The 26,520-nt window shown below is 39.2% G+C and overlaps 1 protein-coding gene across 1 annotated transcript in view; it reads left to right on the forward strand.

Moving 5' to 3' along the window:
- Positions 1-7,998: 7,998 nt before the first annotated feature.
- PIK3R1 (phosphoinositide-3-kinase regulatory subunit 1) overlaps positions 7,999-26,520 on the forward strand; it is a 60,331-nt gene continuing 41,809 nt past the window's right edge. Inside the window, exons 1-2 of the mRNA XM_030258789.4 lie at positions 7,999-8,195; positions 12,638-13,387. Coding sequence (XP_030114649.2) covers positions 13,054-13,387 — 334 coding nt within the window. The 5' untranslated portion in view covers positions 7,999-8,195; positions 12,638-13,053. The remainder of the gene's footprint in view (positions 8,196-12,637; positions 13,388-26,520) is intronic.

The raw sequence follows: 26,520 nt of genomic DNA on the forward strand, positions 1-26,520 counted from the left end.
GATTAAGGTTGCATTGTATGAAAGCAGAGAATTTAAATGTTCTTTTAAAAATTCAGTACACATGATACTGTCTAGCTTGAAATAAAGGAGGACTCCCAGCTTGCAGAAAAGACTATAGCTCCTTGTAGACTATAAGCTCCTTGACTTTTCTTTTGAATAAGGTTTCTTCCTGCTCCCTTCTCCATCACAGAAATGCTATTCTACAATACTTTGCAACATTTTGCAAACCATTAGCAACAACACATGTGCACACACACAGAGAAAAAATAGGGGAAGCTTTCAGTAAAACTGAGTGAAATCAACAGGCCCCATATTTCCCCAGCTCTCCTGATTTTAACACTGTAGAGGAGTAGAGGAGTACATGAAACACTATGCACAGTGTTCACACAGACGTCCCTCTGTCACTCTCTACTCAAAGAAGAAATGCTCTCCAAGGACAACTGCTTACAACTTTGTTTTCAGAGATCAATGTACCACATTTATCCCTGTAGCTCAGTTTTCTTGTGGACCTGTACCAGCCACAGTTTTGCTCTCCAACTTCTTCCATTTTCTTTTCATTTTGAGAGACCATTGTGGCTACATTAAGGCACATAATTTGAGCAAGGCACACCATGGGCTCACTTAGACTGGAGTTTCACTGTGTGGCAGTTTAGTTGCGAATCTATTAAGGCATCTGTGCTGAGTGAGCACTGTGAAAAGACAACTCTGCAGAGATACTGGCCCTCCTTGGACCACCATTTTCTATTTCCTGGCCTTCCAGAAAAAATGTAGACTGTAGTCCTCAGGTGCTGCGCCTTGATTTGAGACAAGAGATTATCTTCCCACAGTTCAGACCCTTGTCAGTAATTCAATTCAGACTCATGCAGGAATAGCCACAGTTTCAGAACATGTCACACTGTTTTAATAGCACTTCCTCTCATCAACTTCCAAGAAAATGTTTTGCTGTAGCAGCAGTTCTTCTGTCCTGCATTTAACCATGGTGTTTCCTATGGCTGCCTCACCATATACCTTTGTTCCCACAGCCTATGTATTTTACAATGTTTTTCCTAAATGCCATCAGCATTTTCTGCGTCTTTTAAGACTTTCTAGTACAACTCATAAATGACAGGTTTTTTCTGTGTCACATTTTTATGGTGCATACTGTCTCAATCCACTTCTGTACTGAGTTCAGCTAGTTCTTACATCCTCAAGGCTATCACAAGATCCCTCTGAGATCTGATTTATGATATGACACAGCTGATGAACTACAAGTTCCCGAAATTGCTTTGCTTTAGAAAGCTATGTTTAAGAAAACAGGGCAGAGAGCAGTAGTGTCTCTTAAGAGGCTGGTGACCTTACCATAAGCTCCAGTTGCATCACATCGAGGGAGTACTTTTCAGCAGAACGTTGCATGAATAGATTGCCCTTTGTAACATAGTTTCTGCTTCAGGCAGCTGGCACACTCAAACAAGGATGGTGAGAGAAGCAATGTAACTCATTTTCATCCTGATATGCAGAGGATTATGGTATCTTTGCACCAGGAATTGATTTTTATTTGCCATCTAAACCTATCCTTGTTCAAAACCAACAAATCAAACAAACCCCATACACCAGTAACAAATACTGCTGGAGACTACATGGCTCTGTCCAAGGTTCATTTTCCTGTCTTGTGAAGGTTTTTGAGAGACGCTTCTTTTCCCAAATGCATTCTGTTTCCAAAGTCATAGAGAAGTGAAATACTTGTTCTCATATGAAACACGCAACGGCAATGTACAAATTGGTGGGTAATGGGTAGACACTACCATCCTTACCTTTGAACTTCCATTCTTTTTCTTAGACCCAAAACCTTGCTTTAAAACTGTGGTTTGCTCTCTCTCACCCAAGGCTCCCCCCGCTTTTCTTTGTGGCTTAACAGATAAAGTCAGAACAGGAGGAGGTTTCACCACTTTCACTGCATGTAAAAAACATTAAATAATTCTGTTATTCTGAGGCTTGCTGATAGTATGAAAATGACAACTGAACACCAAGGATAGCATTTTCTTTCTCTGCTAGTAATCAAGGGCTTTTCTAGTTGGGTTTTTCGGTTTAGTAAATTCCTGATGCAATTGTCTTGATATGAGCCTTTAAAAAAATTATTATTTTCCCTATTTTTTTAAATTTAAACATTTATTTAAACATTTATTTCATTTTATTGACATATATTAGTTCCTGTGCATTGTAAAATCCTATTTTCATCTCATTAAAAAGATTTCCTAGTATTACCTACCAAATAAATACTCTTCTAGACATGTTACATATAATATATTCACTCTACTACATTCCAAGTCAAAATGAAGGAAATTAAAATTTCCTAGAATCACTGACTCACAGAATAATTTAGGTTGGAAAGGACCACTGGGGGCTATTCAGTCCATTCTTCATAATTTGCTCCAAGCATGGCTAGCTTCAAATTTAGATCATGTAAACAGAAAAAAAATTCCAAACACTAATTGTTCTTATAATTGCTTATTTCACAGTGACATTCATTTAATAGCTTTGTGACATTTTTACAGTAAGACATATCTTATTTTAGTACAGCAACTATGCGGTTGCCATAAAGTGACACAAATGCCCTACTCAGATGGCAGGCATAAATAATGATCAGTTATATGTGCATATGTGTTGGTTGGTATGCGTGTGCACTGAGGAGACCCATGATGAATCATCCTGTCCAATAGCTGAAAGGTAGGACTGAAAATCTTCTGTTTGCTATTCCTTTGGAAGAGGACTAGGTAGGAATAATAAAGGAATAGGTAGGAATAATAATTTGCTGCCATGCATTTTCCCACAAAAAAAGTGAAAGGCAAATGTTCACAGCATTCTCAACTAACTGAGATTTAAGGAAGCCTGACTTTCTAAGGTGCAGCTATTGGCTCCTGCATTATCATTTTGATCTTGCTCAAAAGACAGCTGTCATGTTGTGTGATAATACTTGCAATAAAAAGCTTGAAATTTTGGGCTGTACCCTTAGTTAGCAGTAGAATTGGTACATCTAATTAATCACATTTCAAATTTCTCTCGTAATTTAAAAATATGATAGTTCTGACCCACCAGTTTAAACACCAAGAAATCATTTGTTTATTGCTGCTACAACCAACCAAACAAACAAAACCCCCAAAACAAAAAAACCCAACCAACCAACCAAAGTTTCCTCCTTTCCTAGTCCAGGAAGAAGGAGGATACTAAATACAATTTTCTTTTGGCCCTGAACTCCTACAGGATGAGCCCTAAATTTGTATTTGCTTCCTAGTACTGTAATTGCTAGATATGTCACTTTAGATGCATTTTATGTAGGAGCAACAGCACATGTTCCTGCCTGGCAGAATCTGGATTATTCATGCACATATTGCAGTGGGTTTCACAGGCTCTACAAAAACACATCTAAATTGGCAAGCTTTCTGACACTTGGTCTTGCATCTTATCCACTTTGAAAGAGAAGGGAGTGTACCACCTATCAAATAGCCATACTGAGATGTACCATGATGAGTGACTCCTCTGAATAATTGATTTAAGAGTCCAGAATATCTTGGAAAATTGTAACAATATGTGACACCTTCCACCTTGATGTTATTGGAAGAAACTACACAACTTCTTACTATGTAAAAAACGGATACAAAATGACTCCATGGTCTCAACCTAAGTTGAGCACCACCCTTTTCTGAGTCTATTTTTGCAGAATTAAAATTTCCCTGTGATCAGTGTCAATACTGAAAACTAAAAATAGCATCTCTAGGAAAACAGTCTCAATAGAAAATGCAGCTACAAATGACCCCAGATATTTAGATACATTATTACACATGGAGGTCTAATTATTCCTAGCTGTCTTACTCAGACAGAACTTAAATGTCAGTATAGATGTTGGTGCAAAAATGATACAGTGCTTGAGGAAACTCCTAAAATTTTTGTTCACTCTGCATCACTTCTTGTCTACACAGAAGACATGAGTTTTATATGGCTGTCAAACCTGACTTTTCTATCATTGAGCATACAAGTACTGAAAGAGCAGAGGAGGAATTACTCATAGATTTCATAAAAAGCAGAATCTTTGTTTATGTAATTTTATATGGTTGAAAGATAAACACAGATGTTGCATTTGCAGATAATATATTTATAACATTATTTTATCAATTATGCTGTGCTTCAGACATGGAAAACATGTATATTTCTATTTCTTAATTCTTACAGATTTTTAAGAGTTTCTTGACAAAATGCATAGTTTCATAGATTTAGTCAAAATTATGAGACTAAAGAAAAAATTAAATTAAAAATCAATTTTCAGATTACTGAAGGTAGTTTGGGGTTTTTTAAAGCAAAATATTTTGAAGATTTTCATCAACATAAAGTGTTTCCTAGATGTGATTAGCAGACAAAAATCTTACTTTCCACTAAAATAAGATTATTTCTGTGTTCTAAAAATGTGATCTAAAGCAGACTGGTGAAACTCCTTGTTAAAAGATCATATTGCAGAAGCAAGGCCCTATTTCTTTTACAACTGAAGTCATCTGTCTTTCAGATATCAGGTGGGAGCAGGGGGAGCAAATTTGGGCTGCTTCAATTCTCATGGGAAAATTTATTTAAGAGAAAGAATAAATTCTCAGAATCGCAGAAGGCCTCCAGTGGCCACCTCTCTTGGGCTGAGCCAGGACAACCAGTGTCTCAGCCAGGCAGATATTTGACTACCTTCCTAAAAAACATTTAATGATAGAGATTCCATTGCCTCCTCAAGTACCTTGTATCTTGAAGAGTGGAAAACAGCCTTCGATGTCAACCATGACATGAATATAAAGCAGAAATGTCTAAGGCAGATTTGTCTGATTAGTTGAGATACCAAAATTTACTGCTGATGCCAGAGTTTTGGCCAGAGAGAAACCATTCTATCCTTCCCACAGAACAGAAATAAATTCAAACCAAGTCACATTGTGATGCCCATTAGCATGCTGCTAATCAGCTTCCTTCCAGTTTTAAAATGAAAGTTGTCAGGCTTACTTCTCTGATTAGTAACGAGATAGCAAGTTTTGCTTCTTTATTTCCTGAATTTCTCTGTCTTATTTTTAGTTCATTCTTTTCCCTTACATGCTAGAAAGCTTTTAAGCAGTGAAGAAACTTGCTTTTCATGCTGCTGTTTTGACTTCTGAAACACACTTCAAGCCACATTTCTGAAGAGCAAAGTTTCTTTGTCCTGGCTATGACAGGAAAACATCACCATTCACAGTCTTTGATGCTTGTCCTTCTTGTGATCAATTATATTTATTTTGCATTTAATTCATGTCTACAATAACTATGGATAGCTTTTCCTGTTGTTTTTGTGACCCCATTCCTTTGAGAATTTTACATGAGTCATTTAGCAATGTGTGCTAGTAGAACAGTACAACTACACTGTATGAAATAATTTTCATCTTTGGGAGTAAAATGGATGTATGCGTTGATTCTCTTCCAATTCCTTCCCTGAAATCAGCTGCCTGAAAACCCCATTGCTGCAGGATGGCATGATAATATGTCATAAATCACATAAATCTCTTCTGAACTTAGTAAATGTGCCATTAGCATTCATCATACCTAAGGAATATTGCAATAAAACTCCCCTGCACAGTCTCTTCCACCTTTGTCTATCTGTCCCAGGAGATCAGATTCAGCACTGATAAAATCATAGCATTGTTTGATTGGAAAAGATGTTTAGGATCATTGAGTCCAACCATGAATTTAACACTGTCCATTAGCCTAGGGATCTTACTTCACAAATGGATTTGCCCTGACATCCTATAAGAAACAGAAGGAAATTTTCCTGCTTAAAATGTGCCAGTAAAGAAAAAATATTAAGTTAGTTGAAGTGGAAGAGGTCTTATACTCTAGAAACTCTGCTTTCCCCACAAATCCTCTGATGAGCACGTTTTTTCCTCTCAGTTCCCATACTTTAAAATTTCCTTTGTAAGATCTAGCTGAACTTTTTTCCTAGAGGAAAAGGGAGCTTCCAGTGTAGATCCTCTCCAGTCCTGCATGACCTTTACCACAGAAAGCTTACACAGACATAAGATACAAAGGGTCATATCATCCAGCTGCTACTAGTACTGAAAAAAGGACCTGCTCACTTTCTTATTGCATTCTCCTAAGCAGCTTCTAGCAGAAATGCTCAAAAGGTCTCCAGACAGATGGAGACCACAGTTGTCTTAGCAAAAACATGTGTGTATGGCCTGTACCTTGATGATCCTGCCTTGATGATCTTACCCATATTTTACCCTTCTGTCTTCTGCTTGTCACTGACCATTGCCTTGAAAATCCCTCCTGTTTATATGTTTCCTCAATAACTTAACCTTTAAATTTCTCAATAATCTACTTCTCAGCAAACCTGGAACTAATCAAACACATGCATTAAAGCCCACTGAAAACTTAACATGCAAAAGCTTTATGCAGTCCTTAAGACCCTCTGAAAAGTACCTGATAAAAGGAACATGGTTTTCAATTTGTGCATTGTCCATTTTGTCTCCTGGGTACTGCTTTGCAACATTCCTAGGGCAAACCTTGTTGTATAACTTTCACCTACCAAGATTAAACATAGGAAATTATTCCTGGAAACACCGGGATACTGCTGGGATCTATGGGGAAAGAGGTGTGAAAGAGCCGGAGTGACCTTGAGACTGAAGTCACAATAGGCATGACAGGAAAGCCAGCAAGTTACTGCTATTGCCTACTTTTTCTCTTTTGTGTCCCTTTCTTTCTTTGACTGACAGAGAAAGCAGCGAGATGCTCAAAGCGAAATCAAAAGTCAAGTTCAGGGAAGAAAACGTGTCAAAAAAAAGCAGAGGCTCACATGTCCTGGAAGGGCAGAGAGGAAGCAAGGAGGTGATCCTGGAACTTCCCGTGGAGACTTTTCCCTCCACAGACAGATACCATGACAGCGGGGAGGGAGACAAGACATCGACTCTAGCCCTGCATTTCACCTGTGGGACAAGTCTAGTGTCACCAGCTGGGAAATACTACTTGAGAGATCTTTAGTTCGCCTAAATACCCATTGTTAGAACAATACCCAGGACTGACATTCCAACCAGACAGTGTGCCTAATCCCCTCCAAAATCTATGCTGTTTTTGCCTTCAGCAATGGCAAATGCCAGAGACAGCAGTCTGGACAGAAGAAATGAAACATTATTTCTTAATTCTGCTTCAGCCTGAATTTTCAATCCCACAAACCCGCCCTGCCCCCACCATCACCACCCCCCACCCTCCGCAAAAAAAACCTGTATAAACTGACATTTTCCTCAAAAATTTTACTGTTCACTAGTTAAATTATAGCAACGCTTTTACTTGTGTACAAACAGCAGTCTCTACTCCAAAAGAAGTATCGATTTTAAAGGTAATTCTGCGTCTTTAGGTTGCCAAATAGACTACTGAAGGCATTTTTAACATCTTCCTGGACCTTCAAGTACACAGCCTTGCAGGGCTCTTTCACTCCCGCGGGGGGTCAAACCCACGCCGCTGACCACAAGCAGTCGCGGCCGGAGCCCCAGAGAGTCTATCGAGGGAGGACAGCTGGCTGCTCTGCCCGGCCCTGCTCCCCACACGGCCGTACATCCACAGCCCACGGTGGCTGCTTTTGTTCCGGACTTCACCAGCTTCACACTTGACCAGCGTGACACACCACGTTAATACGGGGGGACGGGAAGGAAAGGAGAGGAGGAAAATCCCCAAGGAGGAACTAGGCAGAACCACGCGCTCCTCTCGCTGCTGCCTCCCAGCCTGGACTGGCCTCCCCGCGCTGAGGCGGCGCCCGAGCCTTGCAGGCATCTCTGGGCGCCGCGTCCGAGGACGGCGACCCAAAGGCCGCTGGCCACGGCGGGAGGCGGCGGACAGGCCAGCGCCACCCGAGCCCCGCACCGGGCTGCGCCGGGGCCCGGCCGAGCGGGGGGCGGGCGGTGCCGCCGTCAGTCAGCGGCGGCGAGAGGCGGTGCCGGAGCGGGTTGGCGGAGGTGCCGGGGGCGGGGCGGGGGCAGAGCCGACGGCGGGCACGGCACCGCCGAGGCGCTGTGGCGGCGAGCGCGGCGGGACGGGCGCACGGCGGAGAGTGGGGTGTCGCGGCGGCAGCTGCTGCCCGGCGGTGGGAGGGAGGTGGTGACAGCCCCGCTGCTGCCACCGCTGCTGCCACCGCTGCTGCCACCGCTGCTGCCACCGCTGCTGCCACCGCTGAGGTAAAGCGAGTCCCGCTGCATCCGCTGCAGCTGGTGCTGCCCCTCGGGCGGCTGCCGGGGCACGGGAGCGGGGCGGGAGGGGGCGGTGCAGGGCCATGCCACCGCCCGGAGCCGGGCACCGGCCGCTCCTGCGGGGTGACAGTCCGAACGGCAGCGCCGCCCCGCGCAACTTTTTCGCCCGTGCCGGGGAGGGCCGTCCGCTGCAGCCGAGGCCGAGCCCAGGATGGTGCAGCCTCTCCCCTCGCGGCCGGGGCGGCTCGGCCCGGCGCTTCCTGCACGGGCAGGGTGAGCGGCCACAGCGGGGCTGCCCGGAGCCCCCGCCCCGAGTGCCGTGGGCAGCCAGGCTGGTGCCCGCGCCGGGATACAGCTCCCAGGGCGGCGGAAGGGTGTCCGTAGGGAGCGCTGGGGCGGGAGCGGTCGGCGCGGCGTCCTCCGTGCCCGGGGCTCCGCCATGGTCCCCGCGCTGCCGGGAGCGCCTGCTCGGCGCGGCCCTGCCCGGCGGTGGAGGGGCTGCGACCCCCGGAGTGCCGCCCCGGAGAGTGGCTGCTCTGCGGCGGGGACTGCGTGTCGGCGCGGGGCTACGGAGTGCTTAACCTGACGGCCTCCTCAACCGGACGGAAGTTCGGACTGTACTGCTTTTCTAAGTTTTTAAATTATCACCTGTCTTCGTCCATAGTTTGCAGCCTTTATAAGGTCTTTGAGATGTTTCAGAATGAGATATGGTGTACAGTGCCTAGAGTACTTATTCAATGTGTATATATTTGGATTCGTTCAAAGACTTGTGACAGAATATCCACAGATTCAAAATAATTATTTCAGACTGGGAGCGATATAAAGGTGATACACCACAGACCTCACTTTCTTGCAGAAGATAGTGTTCTAATGTGATACTTGGTCGTCTCCACTTGGAGAGCATATTTCAGAGAAAGCTGCAATTTGAGTCACAGGTGTGTAGACACCTAGTGGGGAGAAGACTTGGTCTCCAAGCAAATTTCCCTGCTTACCCCTCAGCTCTCATTATTTCAGTGTCCCCTTGAGTGTGTTAGTCAGCTCTTTGATCTACCAAGCTTATCCTGCAGTGGAAGGGAGCTTGTGTTAGGCACTATTTCTCTAGGGATTTTCGGAATTAGTATTAGAGAGATTGCAGTGCAAGGAAATATGGTTATTGAATTTGTTAATATAAGGTGAAGAAAATCTTCGCATCATGTACTAGGCATGCTGTACCAGTAACCAGCCCACCCCCTCTGGTATCACTGTGCATGTATAGTCAGTGTAGAAGTTTTTATTCTCCAGCACCAAAAGCATGATAACTTGTGTGGGAGGAAACCCTTGGGTAACAGTGAAGTGGGAGCCAGATGTCATTTTTAACAGGGGAAGATGGGGAGGGTGAAGGGAAAGATTCCACATCCCCTGCGTTTTCCATCTAAATTTGTAGGACTGTCTTGAGATTTTTATGTTGAATTTTAAATTTTATCCCTACTGAAATGCTCAATGTAAATGATTCTGCTGAGAGGCCGGAATTCTGCCTGAACTCAGGAATCTTTTAGTGGCATCATGCTCTTAAATAAAAAACAAATGAAAATTTATTGTCTTACAATACTTCTTCCTCTTTTTCCATTTGACCAGCCAAATGGAAATCCAGTAACAAAATAATCTCAAATATAGGACTATTTCTTCCCTGAAGTGTTTGGTTTGTTTGTTTTAATCTATTTAACATGGTCCAAGCTATATATTTTAGGACCAGTTGGCTTAAGTCAGTTTGAGTCAAAATACCTGAATGCAGAAACTGTATAATTTCAATTGGAGTAAAGGGAATTTTTTTTTATACAGGATCTCAGCCAAGGACTCTAAGAGGGCATTTTGGATACACTGTAGTGTTACTGAGCAGGTGTGGAAAACTGGTGTTTGTCCCTGTGTTAGATCTTCCTGCAAGTTTTTTGAACTCTGCGTCTTAGTTCATCCCTGAACCTGACACATAGTAACAATAGAAAAAGGCATAAATCCAAGGAGTTCAGAATGCCTGACTCACAGGAGTGTCTCCAGGTACATGAACCATAGATCAGGAGGTCAGATGCTGGGTACTCTGTACTGAGGGTGGTGCTGATAAGTGAGTATGACCAGGTGCTGTAGCTCTGAGCCCCAGGGAAACTGGATCTAAGGAAACTTTGATGTCATAACTTCACTGAGTTTTTCTAACGGTTTGAGTTTTTAAAATGTGCTTTAAAATTGTCATAAGAAATTGTACCACAACATTCCAGTTCTGTATTTTCAAGAGATGCATAAGAGACAGAAGTAATCATTTAAAATAGATGGCCGTAAAGTTGCTATCATACGTTTAAAAATAAAAGATCAGAGGAGTAGGTCAAGTCAGTTGAATTATGCAGTGTTTAGAAGACTTCGTTGGCTGCCAAAATGCCCATAGGCAGTAGGAGTTAAATAAGTAGTTGTAGCAGAGCACTTGTTGAACCCTCCTTAAAAAGAAAGTATTTCAGAGTATTTAAAGTAGTCAAAGTGGTAATTTTCTAGCGGGGTTTGCTTTGTGCATACTTGGTTTTGATTTGAAACATTTGTATTAATCATAAAACTTGTATCAAAACTGTGTAAGTGCAGTTTTTTTTCTTTTGCTACATGAAACAGGAGAAATCCATGCTTTTGTATGGCTTTGCTGCTATTTAGTTGATATACTGATACTTGTACTTTTTCCCCATTTTTTGTCAGTAGACTTTTCTCTGGTAGAAGAGGTAAAATTAAGCATCAGTGAAACTATTCATGCTAATTACAAAGTCTGTGATATTTGGTAGCATCAGATAGGCAACATAGTTTGGTTTTTCAGAAGTGGCTGCAGAAACTTCTAATTAAAAGTTTGGTGGGAGCTGGATGCCTAATACATGTAGATAGATTTGCAAGTTGTTAAAATAAATACTTATGTGCAAGCTTTTTTAAATAGGAAGTCTTATTCAGGGTTAACATAATTCTTTTCTACAACAAAAACTGGTTGAAATGGATGATAAGGATGTTCTTCAAGAACTCAACAAAATTTTCTTCTGTGTTCTGTCACAAGAGATGTTGTGCAACATGCTGTAGGGACCTGATGGGCTGAAGAGGAGCCACAGACAAATTAGGGACCAGGTTAATTCCCTGCCACAGAAAGCCCATATGCGTTCTTATAAACACTTCTTAGCTTGTCAGTCACATTTCAAAGGACTTGATGACTGAGGCATTAGAAAAAAATGGTGTGGAAAAGAGCTGTCAGATGTTCCCTGTTCCAGCCCTGTCTACGGATGTCTCTTTACAGTGTAGAAAGGGAGCGTTTCACCAAAACATAAATGGAGCTTTCTACACATTGAATACATAATATATAGTCAATATTTACCTGCTGGAATTACACAGCTCTCTCAGGTCTTTTATTCAGATGTAGTTTAGGACTTTTCAGTGCAGCTTTGTGTAGTTAGTACTTTCCAGTATAGCATTTCAAATTATGATTTGGCTTGTCTTTTTAAGTAGATGAAAATGAGTAACAGTTGAAATAATATTTAGAAAGCTTTCACTGTTCTATATGTCTTCAAGCAACTGTTCACTAAATAGATTTGGGTTTTAGTCATATTTTTTCTTTTACTTTATGGTTGGGCAACCTTGAGCTAAAAGTTCAGGCCTGTGTTCTCTTGCCTTTAATGTAAGTTAAGCATGCACCCTGATATTTTACTCCTGCTAGGGCTGCTTAGGTGGTCTGGGTGTGCCTGTTTCAGTTGCTGATTGTTTTTCTAGTATTATACCATAAACACATTTAAAAACATCTGGAAGATGGGGGAGTGGTAAAGTCCCTCTTTAAAAAAGAAAAAGGGGAAATATGGTAGTCATCAAGTAAAAGTTCTTTTGAGTCTTTGGTTCTTCTACAGATTACAAGAAGACACATTCCTCCATAAGGTTTTTGAAATACAGGCTTTAGGATGGGGATTGTTGCCCATCCTCACCCTTGTCATAAACAGGTGGAGACTGGATACCCCCTGTGGTCAATGCTAATTACAGTAAGCTCCTCCTCTGTCTTGACAGACCTTCTGTGGAGAAGAGGTTTGGCTGTCGGGCTTCAGGGAGATAATGTACAAAATCTTGCTGCCAGGTTAGATACTGCACTAGAGGAATAGCTCCAGCCCTCCTGCCCTGAGACTTTTCAGTAGCTGTAAGTCACAGAGGAGGAAGCATGCCTCATACTGCAGGGGTACAAATTTGGTTCAAGTAATTTGACACATATCCTTTACAAAAATGCAAACACTGCCTGGAGATATTTTTTGTGCTCTTGCTTGATTTTATTGTCACATAGGGTTCTTGTGTGGTACACAGTCTTTGCCAGGGTTGCAGAAAGCTTAAGTCATAGGTAAAATACCAAGTTCACAATCGTCAAGAGAATGTGAAATGATTTAATCAGATTTCTCTTCTCTTTCCAGGAAAAGCATGTGTGCAGAATTCGGTGGCAGAATATTTAAGGTATGTGGGCAGTCTGTGGCAAATACATCTGAAGGAAGTGTGACTGGCTAAAGAGTCAGCTGAACTTGTGTATGGAGACAAAGAAGTGACTGGAAGCCCAGAAAAAGAACTAATTCGAAGGCTATTGCTAGACACAGAAGAATTGGAGCACTTAACTTCTGCAACAGACAGTGACTGAGAATAAATACATCGGTAAAAACATCAGCAGTGAAAACGCAGACTGTGGTTTTTCGTTCTCTGTTGGATTTTATTACTTAAGAGACTTTTTTCATCCCATTTAACTCATCTTGAATTTATCTGTACATAAAACTATAACTGGACAATTGCATTTTAATACTGTTTAGTAACATTTTTGAATGTTAAATCATTTGCCAAGATGAGTGCTGAGGGATATCAATACAGAGCTTTATATGACTACAAAAAGGAACGAGAAGAAGATATTGACTTGCACTTAGGAGATATATTAACTGTGAATAAAGGTACCTTACTAGCACTTGGATTCAGTGAAGGGGAAGAAGCAAAGCCTGAGGAAATTGGTTGGTTGAATGGCTTTAATGAAACCACAGGGGAGAGGGGGGATTTCCCAGGAACTTATGTAGAGTACATTGGAAGAAAAAAAATATCTCCCCCCACTCCAAAGCCTCGTCCTCCTCGGCCTCTTCCAGTAGCACCAAGTCCTGCAAAAGCTGAATCAGAGAGTGAGCAACAAGGTCAGTATTCAGAAGGTGCCTGGTTTCAGGTTATTTTTGTTTCACAGTCTTGTCTGAATGTACTTTCATGTATATAGCACCTGTTGGTCACCTTTTTTAGTGTACAGCTCATTTCTGTCAATTAAGAATTGTTTCTACATAGTAATGTTTAGCTCACACACTTTGCAGTTTAGTGTGGTTTGCCTCAGGCACAGGGACCAGTGACTTACTGTGAGGTACATCTCACAGGTCAGAATGTATGTTTCTAATTCTCCTCTGTAAAAACTTTAGTAGAAAATGAAGCGGTTAACATGTATTTTAGGTTTCTAAGAAACTGATGAAAATGTTCCTTTTGTGGTTTGTCAAATTCAGTATTGAGAAAGTTCTTGGTGAGTCCAATACTATGCATTCTAAATGTTCTTACCACAAATCTCTTGCTAGCAGCAAAATACATATTCTGGTCATGGGGGGGTAACCTGTGGCATTAAAGGTAAAAATGAATATTTTAAAATTAACAATGAAATTATAATAAAGAGAAATTCAGATTTATCATTTTGGGAGTATGGCATGCAGTATAAAAAGATAGCCTTACATAAAAAAAGGTTAACCAGAAGAAATACCTTCCTAAGTTGCTTTTTAACCTGTATTTGCAACAGTATGTTAGGCACAACTCAGAATTTTCTCAGAGCTCTTCTGTTAAGAGAAGAAACAAGTCTTGTCTTTTATAATTGGAAAAGCTTTGGGGTAAAAAACCAAAATAAACAAAAAAAAACCTCTTCCTCCAAGTGATTCTGTCTCTTTTACCTACTCACATTCAGATAGTTGGGTTTTACAGATCAGTAAGCTAAGTGCATTTTAGAATAGGCTTTACAGCTTATTGGAGAAGTCTAGAGTGGCTTATATTTCTTCAAATTCTAGTACTTCATAAATTCTCTGGGTTTCTAACTGTAAGTAATAAGAGTTGTAGTATGTGGTCATGATTTTCACAGTGACACCATAGTAATGAATAGTATCATCACACTACCTACAGAGAAATGTTTTCAGCATCACTTGCAAATTTGTGGTATCAGTTTATCAACTTTCACCCCTCTGTGCATATTATAAGTTTATATTCAGCTGTGCTGATAAACAGCAAAGATAAGGGCAGAAATATACAAAAATATAAATGTGGCAAGTAAGTTAACCTGGCAGAAGCATTTCTTGGTTGGTGGGGACTTAATAAAGAATGAATCTGCACTGGTATATATAGCAGTATTCTGAAGCACTGTAGTAAGTGTTGCTTACAAGTCTGCAGTGCCTAGATGTAAATCATTGTTAGGATGAAGTTGAGGGCAGATGAGGCTGTTGGGACATTTTAAGTTATACTGTCCCTGTCTCTGAAGTCCTTGAACTCTTAACTGCTAGTCATTAGAGCCTGATGTTTTCTCTTTCACTGGCATAGTTCTAAAAATGGAGTATTTCCTTATAAAAGAAAAACTGTGACATCTTTGATAATTCTTTATTTTGGATATTAATTATGCTGCTCAGGTGACACTGGCTCTTTTTTTAACCCACCTGTGGAGATAGTTATCACCATCATATGTAACTGCAGAAGTGGTTTTTTGTATAGACACCTCAGTGCTGACAGATCATTTTGAGCAGAAGAGAATGGAAAGAAAATCCCATTCTTTACATGTGCATACTGGGGTGAAGCAACCAGCATCCTGGCTTTGATGTTTTTTGGTTTAAAAAGTAGCACTTTGTGACTTCTTTGGTTTCTGTACTCATGCTTGCTCAATGCTTCTGTTCACAGCACCATGCTGTGAGCTGGCCACAACACTGCACTGGGAAGTCCTGGTGTTAATCTTGGTATTTCCAAGCCTATGCTGGGACTGTGTTTGTAACAAACATTTATGGGAGTTTCAGCTGCTGGGAGTTACTTTGGGAAATTCTGCTGCAGATTTTGGGGAGGGGGGGGGGGGGGCTCTGCTTATATGTGACCTCCTATGTGAGATTTTTTTGCCTTTAGACAAAGTACTATTTGCATGCAATATGTTTATTTTTAATACCATGGGACTCTGGGAATTGAAAACAAGAAAATGTTCTGATTTAACTGAGAATCTTCATCTCAAAGCCTGCTCACATAATCCTGCTGTGCTCTAAAATGTTTAAGAATCAGCTTGCAGTCCAACCTTGTTTTCTTCTGAGAAAAAAAAAAAAAAAAAAAAAAGAGTTCCCATAGCTGGTTTTGAATTAAAGATTTTAAGCTTCATATAAGAGGCTAGACACCTCCATAATGCCCTAAGACCAGGGATTAGACTCTTCTGAATAGAAATTTGAACTTCAGGCTTAATTACTGTTAAAATAAAGTATGCTTTCCTAAAAGAAATTAGGAAAAGTAATTATAAATAGTCTCTTTACAGATCTTTTTTTCTGAAGAGATTTAAACCAGAGAGTGCTTTGAATTTTAGAAACAGATTTGGAAATATACTGAAAGAATATTATAAAAATCAAAATGAAGGTGAAACTTTTAGGTTAGCAGAATTACCCTACAAAAGTTACCCTACAAAAATTAGGGTAAAAACAGAGGTGAGGGAAGAAATATAGTTCAGATAAAGAACAATGTAGCAATACGTGTTTGACTTACAGGTGGCTTCACTATTTTTGTGTATGTTATTTGGGGCAGGGAATAGCACAGTTAACATTGTCCAGCAGCCAATGTAATGGGCAGTAGGCCAAAAGATTCTTCCCAAGATGATACTTCTCTCTACACCCTTGGAGTGTATTTCAAATAAATTAATGTGTAGTGTGAAGCTTACCTGACCAAATGCATTCAAGTCTACATTTTCATTACTTGATGAATTGAAAATACTTTGGATTAAAATGACAAATAATGGGGAACTGTAACTTAAGACTTCTTAAACGTACCTCATTTATTTGTAATCTGTATAGTTTTTAATTCTGTAGAGATTCAATTCTGCATGTACTTCTGTTGCATATATGTTGAATAAGAGTATCAGAAACTTACGATTTCAAAGAATATTTATGCATAATCGAAGAAGTTCCTTTAATTTGCCATATACCTAGGTTTATTTTTGAAGAAAAAACTTTTTAATACTTGCAATACTCTTTAATACTTAATTATTCACTCTGAATGTTTTTTTTCCCTTGGTTTTATTAACCCTGATCACTTGCTCATGAATGTCCAGATTGCTTTGTATTGGATCTAATTTGCAGTATTTAAGCACAATGCTGCTGTACTCACAATGGCATATTACTCATACACAAATAATCATAGACATCTGAACGCATTTTATAGTCAATGAGGCTGGTGACATGGGTAGAGATGCTCATCAGGCCCATGTCTTATGCAGCCAGTCTTAGAAACAGGGAGCTTCCTAAATGTTAAAAGACAATCTGAAAACAAAACCCCCCTTGCTGGTAGTCTTAAGTTCCATTAAAACACTTAACTCCCCATATTTTTATTTTATTCATCACTTATTCATTTATTTAAGTTTCTTGAACTATTGGTGAAGACAAGAGTTGGCATTCCTCAGCTGCATTTTAGGACTGTTACATTTTGCCTGTCTTCCCCTTACCTTTGTCAATAAAGAACTCTATTTAGTAGATTTTCTGGGGATTTTTTGAAATTACGTCTGAAAGGGTATTGAAAAGAAAAGAGAAAAAAAAAAACCCAAGAAGTCTCTAGCACCTTCCAGTCTCAGGCCTGATGCAATGTTAGAGCTATGGCAAGGCAGATGTAATTCTTCTCACAGTTGAGGGGTTCCAAGTGACCCAACACGTCACATTTTTTTTCCCACCTGGCTGCTGCTGGGAATACTGAGGTACTTGAAACAATGGAGACACAGCATAGGGTCATCTTTATTCCCCCATTAGATATCTGAGGTTTATGTGAAGCAGGAAATATTTTACATGACTGGGGTTTTTTCTCTTGGAATGATTTTTTTTTTAATTGAAGCTGCATTAGGCTGGTTCTTCTCAATTTATCCCAGTTTTCCTCAAATCTTTGCAAATGGATAGTGTATAAGCTGTATGAAGTCCAGATACATTTTTCAAACATTGATTTAACTCATCTGATACAGTCATATACATTTAGAGTTGATTCATACAGTATCATTCATTTCCCTACCTGGTTTGTGAAGGCTGATCTTAAGCAGGCTTTAGAGCATAAAGCTTTGATTGATGGACTGAAATACTTACAGATTTAACTTGGAATGCTAAATTCTCGCTTTGAAATTAAGATCAGATTGCAGAAGGGCAGACCAGAACTTTGTATGAATAATTTGTCTGTTTTGATGTTTCGGCAGTTCCTTCAACTTCCTGTGTAACTTAAAAGGGCTGTTTATGTTGACACTTTGTACTATTTCAGCTGATTTTGGGCCTAAAAATAATCTGAAGTTCTTCCTTCTTGTGATGAAGCTATAAAACAGACTTTTTTTTTTTTTAAGAAAAAGCCCAACCTTTTTTTCACTCTTCTCCTAGAACAGATACAGATCAGCAAGTTACATAAAGATAATGACATGTAACGTTTGAAACTCTTTCCTTTCACCAACCAGGTTATGCAATATCTGATAGAGTTCCAAACTGACAGAGGGCATAAAACGTTTTGTGCATGGTTTAACTGAATGTATTGTAGGATTTGTTTCTTTAATTTTGCTGTAAAGCCAGTGTAGCAATCCATTTGTGAAAATTCTTTAGATTTGTGTATTGAGGGACATAAGAGTGAGTAAAATGTGGCGAACCTGGAGCCTCCACTGGCAAGAAAACAGTCATCTTGCCTGATTTAGGCAAATGGAAAAAGGAAATTATGGGATGAAGTGATGAGTCACTATCTCATGACAAATACAAATAGTAAATATATTTACCATTCAAGCCAGAGCCCTTGAATTCTTTCTTTTTAGAGCCAATCTGAGTATAAGCCTTTGCCCTGCTGCAGTTGTCAGAACTGTGTTGCAGTCATGAATTTTCGTGTCAGTTGAGTTTGATTTGCACTGAGAAATGGGGCAAGTTCCTGTCATAAAGCCTTGCCGGCTACTTGTGAAAACATTTCTAGGCAAATTTCTAGCTGCCAGATAAGTGCATGCATCTGAAAACAGACTCCTTGCCAACTGCTTTATCACTGATGATGGCAAAGATTTTTGCAAGCTCCACCGAAGTGAGATAGAGCATTTTTTTTCACAGCGATAGTATCAGGGTTGATAATAACTAAAAAAGCCTTTGTAAGCGCCACGGGAAGCACAGGGATAGGCTTTGCAAGTACGAGTACAGCTGCACATGGATAAAGGGCCTGGGCAAGTTCATGGTTGATGCGTGGCCCCACCTGCTGGTACAGGAGGAAGGAAGCAAGAGGGAGGAAGGACCTTTAAACACAGCGTCTTCCATGTTGCATTTTAGTCTTCACAGGATGAAAATTAAAGTGAGAGAGAGAGAGCTTTTGAAAATAATACTTGAATTGAAAAATAGATATTCCTGTGAAAAATATATCACTTGGGGGAAAAGGCTTGTGTGACTAAAGTGAATCTCTTTTCCCTGACTATATAAATCTAATTAATCTAATAAATTTTTAAAGCCTTATTTTACACATTTTTGCATTAAGAAGCTGAAATAATAAGACACTCCTATTTTGATGCTATAACAAATATTTATCTGTTTTGTATCATACTGATTTTATTATGCCTTTTTGTGATTACAACTATGGCACTATGTTGAGTGGCTTTACTTACATTTTCTTAGTTTTCTGTTGCAATGATTTAGTGTGCTGATACCTTGTACTGACATGAAAACTGGGGCAGATGTAAAGCATGGCAAAGGTGTATTAGGCTACACCTCTCATTGGAATCATCTTGGTCCTGTAGCTGTGATCCAGGAACATCTGAAAAAAAAAACTTCACTGGTTAGCAAATAGTTCTTCCTTAGGCTTGCATGTGATAACATCAGTTTGTGAGTTTTAGCAATACATGGTACTATGTGTTTGCCAAGAATGGATCATTCAGCGTCCTGAGCAAATAACCATGCCCACTTAGTTGTGTGATGCCATATAAGCATCCAGATTTTCTGCTGTGAAAGAACACAGGTCTGTAACTGCAGCTGGCTGTGCGCTGTTTCACATCTGCGTCTTACCAAAGCCAGTCTCCATGATGAACATCCATGAAATCAATCTAAAGGCTAGAATACAAAGAACTTCTTTATTTTCCTAGCTAAGAATGACAAAGCGAATTACACAATATTAAAGACATGGTTATTTTAACTGGACAAGGATATTAAGTCCTGAGAATACTTTGGTAAGAATCTAAGTACTTGAGAGAACTTAGAGAGAATTTCTGGCTTTAAAAGAAAAAACAATAGTAACTCTGGTTAATAGTTGCTAACTTTTGTTCATGTCTTCAGCAAAATACACATCTAAAATGCAATTCTAATTTATGATGGTTTCATTAAGAAAAGGCACTTGTAGATTTTTTTGTTGGGGTTTTGTTTTTTGTTTGCTTTCTTCCTTCTACTGTGTTGTAGAAATGCCTGCATTCTTGGACATTGCCTGAAATCTTTTCATAAAGTGTTAGCAGGTGTAACCTTTTGTACTAATGTGACTGCTTTTTGTTCAGTCTTTTATAAATATTGTCCACAATAATAACACCTAAATCTTGTACTTTATTTTCACCTATTGACTCGCTTTATAAAATAGTTTGTATGTGAGACAGCATTAAAAAATTATATTTAAGCTGATGGCTTTTCAGGTAACAAGAGCCTCAAGGCAGATTTTCAGAAACCCTGATCCAAGGAAAGATGTGATTGCATATGGTTTATACACTTCAGAAGTATATTTTGAGACTATCTTATACTTCAAAACTACTATGTAAACTATGACATGAATGATGAAAAATGCTTTTAACAGTTCAATTAGCTGTCAGACAATTTTCTTGTACAATCCACTAGGTCTGTTTGTATATGCTCCTCATCATTTGCTATGTTAGAACATTTCCCAGAGTTCAGTATCAGAGATAATTTCTTCACTGGAGATTATGGATGTTGAGGGCAAGAAGTAAGATCTGCCCTCTAAATCTGGTCTAAACATACCAGTTTCCACCTGTGCTGGCAAATCACTTGGTGGCATCTGGGACAGGAAGATGCTCCTGCAGAAGGGAGACTTCTTGCAGGAGTGGCAGTTACTTTGAGTCCATTCAGAATTCAGCTATTGTATCTTTCCAGTAAAATAGATGGGGTTGATTTTTCACAGTGTGTTTTTTGCCTTTTTTTTTTCTTTTTAGTGTCTATGTTTTAGAAAAACAAAGTTAACTCTGCTTTCCTTGAACGTTTTAATGCTTCTCTGTAAAAAACATGCACAATTAAAATTGTAAACGTAGTGGCAAAAAGCCAAATTATTCTAATGAAGCACATTAGATTGGTATAATTCAAGTGCTCACTACTTTGCTCTTTCTCCTGTCTGGGGTTGTATTTGCTGGATGCAACATGTTTGAACGCTCCAATTCCATAGCCTCCTGCTCACCACCTGGGAAGGAAGGAAGCATAGCGCAACCTGAGATCTGTAGTCTGAGCAGGAATGCACCTCTGAGGTGGTTTTTACTGGGATATAGTTACCACGACAACCTAGCACGAGGCATGGCTGCACCAAGTTTGTAGGTCTTGTTTACAGTATAACAGTGGAATTTATTTGTTGCGGTTAGGAGAGAAAACTTAAGTGCTATCTTAAGCTTCTATTTCTATTTCTTCCAAGATCTCTTCATCCTGCTTGGATAACATTGGTAGATAGCAGATTAGATGGAGGGCTATTCTTGGCAAAGAAACTTTTGAATGGTACACTGCAAATCAACGTTTCAAAGCATGTTATGGCTTATCCAGCAGTCTCTCTCAAAGAGAAGCATCTTAGTTTGCAAGGTTACTTTTTTATTTCCCAGTCCTCTTCCTCAGCTCTTTTTTGCTAGAGGTAGATGAAGGCACTTAAATTAGGGAAATAATGAAAGAAACCGCTAATTATGCATCATGATAGATAAGGCTGCACAGCTGTATGTGGTTTCATTATCTCTCTACCCAGGAATATTCAAGAAATAAGCAGTTAAGGGGAAAAATGTTCAGTCTTTTCCTTATTTGCACATGCTGTTCAACACTGTGAGCACACATTCCAGTCCTCTAGTGTTATTTTTTCATACAAATTTCATTGCAATTTTTCATGTGCTGCACTTGGATGGAAGGAGCAGGAAAATGTCTCTTGTGTTTTTGACCTTACCCTTGAATGGTCTCCTTGCCAAGACACAGCTGCTTGGCACAGGTTAGGAGCAGCAGAGACCGTGGCAAAACCCTCCATCATTTCCTGCTTTGCTCTTGGCTGACTGGCACATGCATGAGAGACATCTGCCCTGATGTGGTCTGCAAAGAGCTTGAGGCACCAAGACACCATGGGGTGCAGCAAGGTGTGATCTGTTCCTTGGCCTTTCAGTTTCCACTGGTACATGGGTCTTCTGTGAAGGCTTATTTTAGGTACTTTGAAGTAAAATCTGTACAGATGTTTAAGTACAATTTAGAATATATTCTTGTCAGTCCAAATCTACTCAATTGTTCTGAAATCAGACTAGCATAGCCAGTCAGTAGCCTAAATAAGCAAATTTCTTAATAAGAAAAAGATTAAGGGAGGTTTTTTTGCTCCAGTGCAAGCCAGCTCTAGGCATAAAAATTTTTCTAGTCATCCTTGTAATCTGGCCTGGACAATTGATAGAATTTTAAGGAACATATTCTAAACAGCAAGTAGCAATTTTTTTTTCTGAAATAACAGAAAATAGGACCTCTGTACATTGAATGAGAGGTTCTTAAGGCCACAGAGTAATGTTTGAATTCTCTTCGCTGTATTCATAGTTAATTACTGTTGGTTGAAAGATTAGCATGCGTTCCCTGCAACTTCCATGTTTTTCTGACTGCCTCTTGGATCAAACCTAGTGCTTACAACTCTAAAAACTTTCTGGTAGCCTCTGTAAACTGCAGTCCCCTACATGAAATAAGAGATTTTCACAATCCCATTATTGTCAGGATTTGGGGGTAATATTAAACCACTGGTTGAACAATGTTTACTACAGAGCAACTAGCATAAAATCTTGCTTCTTAGCAAGTTGAAAGTAATCTATTTTTGATATTAAAACCTTCACTGAAAAAGCTAGTGGGCTGCTGGTGCCTTCCAGAGTGATTTAGGATGCAGGACTTTGAGTTGCGTGAACAGTTTAGCAAAAAAGGGGAAGACAGTTACCAACTGTTATGCTTTTTCTCCAGATGTTTCCTCTAAGACAAATATGTAGGGTTTTATTATGACACAGTAAGAACATGCCAATTAGATGAGAATGGTTATTTTGTTGGGTTTTTTTTTTAATTCTCAATGTCTGTTTGAACTAAATAGCCAGTCAGTCAAATACAGTGGTAAATTGTCTAGTAGTTTGGATGGAACATGCCCATGCTTGTTAATGTGTGCTGCTCTCTTCTAAGTAGAGTATTAAAATATTTTCTTCAAAACCCTTTTGGATGCAAACTAAAAATAAAATTGTTGTAAAGTACTGATGTTCTTGAAACTACTATACACGACTGAGATTTTTTTCTTTACTTCAAGAACTTGTTCATACAAGAAGCCATAGGTTACTATTCTATTTTCCCTTAAATTGGTGGCAAAACCCATCTCAACTTCAAAAGGAACAGGATCAGACCTATTATCAAGATTTAGCAGCATTGAAAAAATCCCATAGTTCTAACTCTTAGTTCTGTTTGGCAAAATTCACAATATCTTTAGGGTTGGGAGTGCAAATCTTATATCTTTTCGAAGAGATTCCAGTATACCAGAATCATAGCATATGAATGTGCATGAAATACTACACCATAAACACTGGCATAAAGAACAGAGTCTGACAGTCCTTTCATAAATTTTGAATAAAAGTAAGGGAAACTCTGTTCTGAGCATCTCTTCTGAGGTCCTGGGCTAATGCAGGGCATGTAATTTCACCCTGTTATTCCTGTTTTCAGCTCCTAACTTCTAGATGAATTTAAAGCCTGTTACTAATTAGTCCAATCTTATTCCTCTAGTACACATTTAGTGTCTGTTACTTAACTTTTTATCCCTTTAATGTCCATTACATGGTAAGAATTGTGAATTCAGATGTAAAATGTTTTCATTTGGGAAACTACATATACTTAGTTGTATTTGCTGATGACACTACGGAAACTACTTTCACCAGGTTATTTTCTTTTAATATGTTCAGAACTCTTCACTGATACATGTTAAAAATTTGCTCTAGGCTGATAGATACTTCGGCAGGGCTGATATTTTCCTTAGGGCTGCCTGTTTGGGTAACTAATGTGACAGTAATAGGGGTTCCTTATAATTGAGGAAGTGAAATGGTGCCAATTTTATTTGTATTTTCTGTTACTGTAACAAATTATTTTATTTAGAATAAATACAGAGTTTTATCACCTTGATATATGTGTGTATTGACAGTGAGCTTCACCCTAACAGTAGAACATTAATGTTTCAAAACTGCATTTAAATCTTGTGTTTATACATAAAAGTACAACTTTTTTCAGTGTATAACATCTGATGCAATTTTTAAAAATTATTTAATTGTCCCCCCTTTCCCGCTTATTCTTGCTTTGTTTTTTTTCAAGATCTTCACTGAATTAAAATTGCTTCATTCAGGTTGATTCTTTGTGGTATTAAGCCACCTGTTCTTCACAGCCTTCAGCTTTCTCTCTGGAAACAGGTTTTTTTCGTTGGTACCTGTGCTCTTTCCAATGGCATGACTAATTAGTGTTTCATAGAACTTCATAACTTCATAACGACAAGTACTAAGTCATGAGCAAAGCTACTATCATGGTTCCTGTAAGGAATAAGGTAAACAAAACAGACAATTAAAAAAACAACCAAACAAACTAACCTACTGCTTTAAGATAGTCTAAGGTTAATCTCTTTATCATAGGGGTGCCATGTAGATTTCACTTCAAAAAGGCGATCCTAGGGAGTAACTTTTAAAAACTCTTAACATATGAGAACCTTAGCAGTTACATTTCATTGGGATATATAAAGCCAGGAACTAGAAATTGATTAGGTTTGACTCTGTAAATCTTCATTTGTCCCAAGGAGTGAGTAGCATATTCTCACTCTGTGTCTGGCATCAGTTACTATGTTTTGGATGTCCAAAACAATTCCTTGCAAAACAAATCTTTCTGGCATACCTCTTCCTGCACTAGTTGGAATCCAAATATAAGCATCAAAATCAAAATAATTACTAGAATGTGAGTGCACAGATTGAACAAGTATTGGAGCATAACTTAGTGTTAGCTTACTTGTTTCATGATTTTGTAAATCAAGAATTTCAAATTCTCAGTACTTTTTTGTACATGTTAAACATGTTTCACAATAGAAGGTTTCAGTGGCACATGTTTTGAGCACCTCTTACTTTAGGTTTTTATGGTGCATCTCTGTTAGTTTTGAGGGGCTTTTGTTGTATCATACTTGTAATTCACAGTACAGGAATTTGGCAAATGATGACATTACACAGTAAATTACCATCCTTGAAACTTGATTTTTGTTCTTCTAATACTAACTTACTTCCTTGAAAGACGCTTTTGCTCCCATCTTTATCTTGCCATGTAATTGCAACCTTACTTAATCAAGAGGTGCAGCAGCACAATTTTATCCTAGTATGACGAAGTTCAAAGCTTTTCCTGGGTTACTCTATTGCTGGTATCATACATTAGATTCCTCTTTCAGGAAACACTAGTTTAGAAAGTGGAAGTCAAGACATCAAGTGTGGATGAAAGATGAGTAATGGGGGAAGTATGAAAAATACTCTTGACACCTGGAATGGTTATTCATTAACTTTCCAGACACACTAGAAACGTGGGAAGAGTGTTCTGCCATGGCAGAATCTGTGCTGTCCTGCAGGAGACCTCTCTGACAAATTGGAGAAATTGAAGGATATACTTACTCCATATGAAGTTTTCTCCTCTTACTCCATATGAAGTTTTCTGCACAAAAACCTTTGTGTTTTTAAGTTTTTCATTTTTCATATCTTTAGATGTTAATATGGAAATTCCAGTGTCATTGAGTTTGAGTATACAAACAAGACAGAGAACTCTGGAGAGCCATGGCATTTGATCTTTGAAAACTATGTATTAATGCATGCTCCTCTGAAAACCCCAGATTGCAAAAATCATTTGTAGTGGGCTAGAGAGGTATTTGACAGATTATGTGCAAGTACATACATGTGTGTTTCATTATTTGACTGCCTTAGGAGGCTGGTGTTTAAGTTGGCAGATCTACTTACTAAAGCAATGCTCTTTGGCTGGCAGGATTACAGAATGCCTGAAGGAGAGTCCAAATGCTGAGAGCAAAATAGAGGGAACATGTAATGTGCAAAAAGCATGGGGAAGCTATAAAGCCAGCAGGAAAAAATAGACTTGAATATGGATCCAATTTGTTCTGTTGTGTTCAAGTTGATATCCACGCAGAAGTAAAAACATGAAATTCTCTTATTTCAGTATCAAGTTAATGTTCTGGAAAATACTGTGTTTTCTGTCATGCTAAGTATTATTTGGTTACCTATTTGCAGCTTTTCAGAAATCTTTAATCCATTCTTATTTTCTGTTTTCTATAAAAAACTTCGCAGCTTGTTTTGGATATTTACAGAGCACTGTCAGACTGTGACATAAATGGACACTATAATAGGCTATGAAACTTTGTTCTTGTCTTTATTAGCATGACTCAAAACTGCACTATTGCCTCCCAGTATATGTTAAATTTCTGCATTTAATTTTGTGATATGTAATTTGTAGCTATTCTGGGGAAATAAAATAAACCCCCAAACCAGTTTTTAGACATACAAGTTTAAAACATAACTATCCTGCAGTGTTTTGTAATCAGCAGACAAACAAGTTGAGTATGTGTAGCTAGAGAAGTCTACGCTTGTGGCCTTGCACTTTCTTGATGTCTTGCTCCTCAGCCTCAGGCAACACAGATTACCATTTTGACTTGGTCCTTTGAGTTGCTCAGTCCTACCTGAACGCCATTACAGAATAACCAGCCACCTTGCTCTGTCTCCTAAGCCTTACTTCTCAGTTTGAGAGAAGATTTGAAATATGGGAAGCTGACAGGTGAAAAGCAGATTGATGTA

This window comes from Taeniopygia guttata, chromosome Z (assembly GCF_048771995.1).
Source record: "Taeniopygia guttata chromosome Z, bTaeGut7.mat, whole genome shotgun sequence".
NCBI classification, from domain to species: Eukaryota; Metazoa; Chordata; class Aves; order Passeriformes; family Estrildidae; genus Taeniopygia; species Taeniopygia guttata.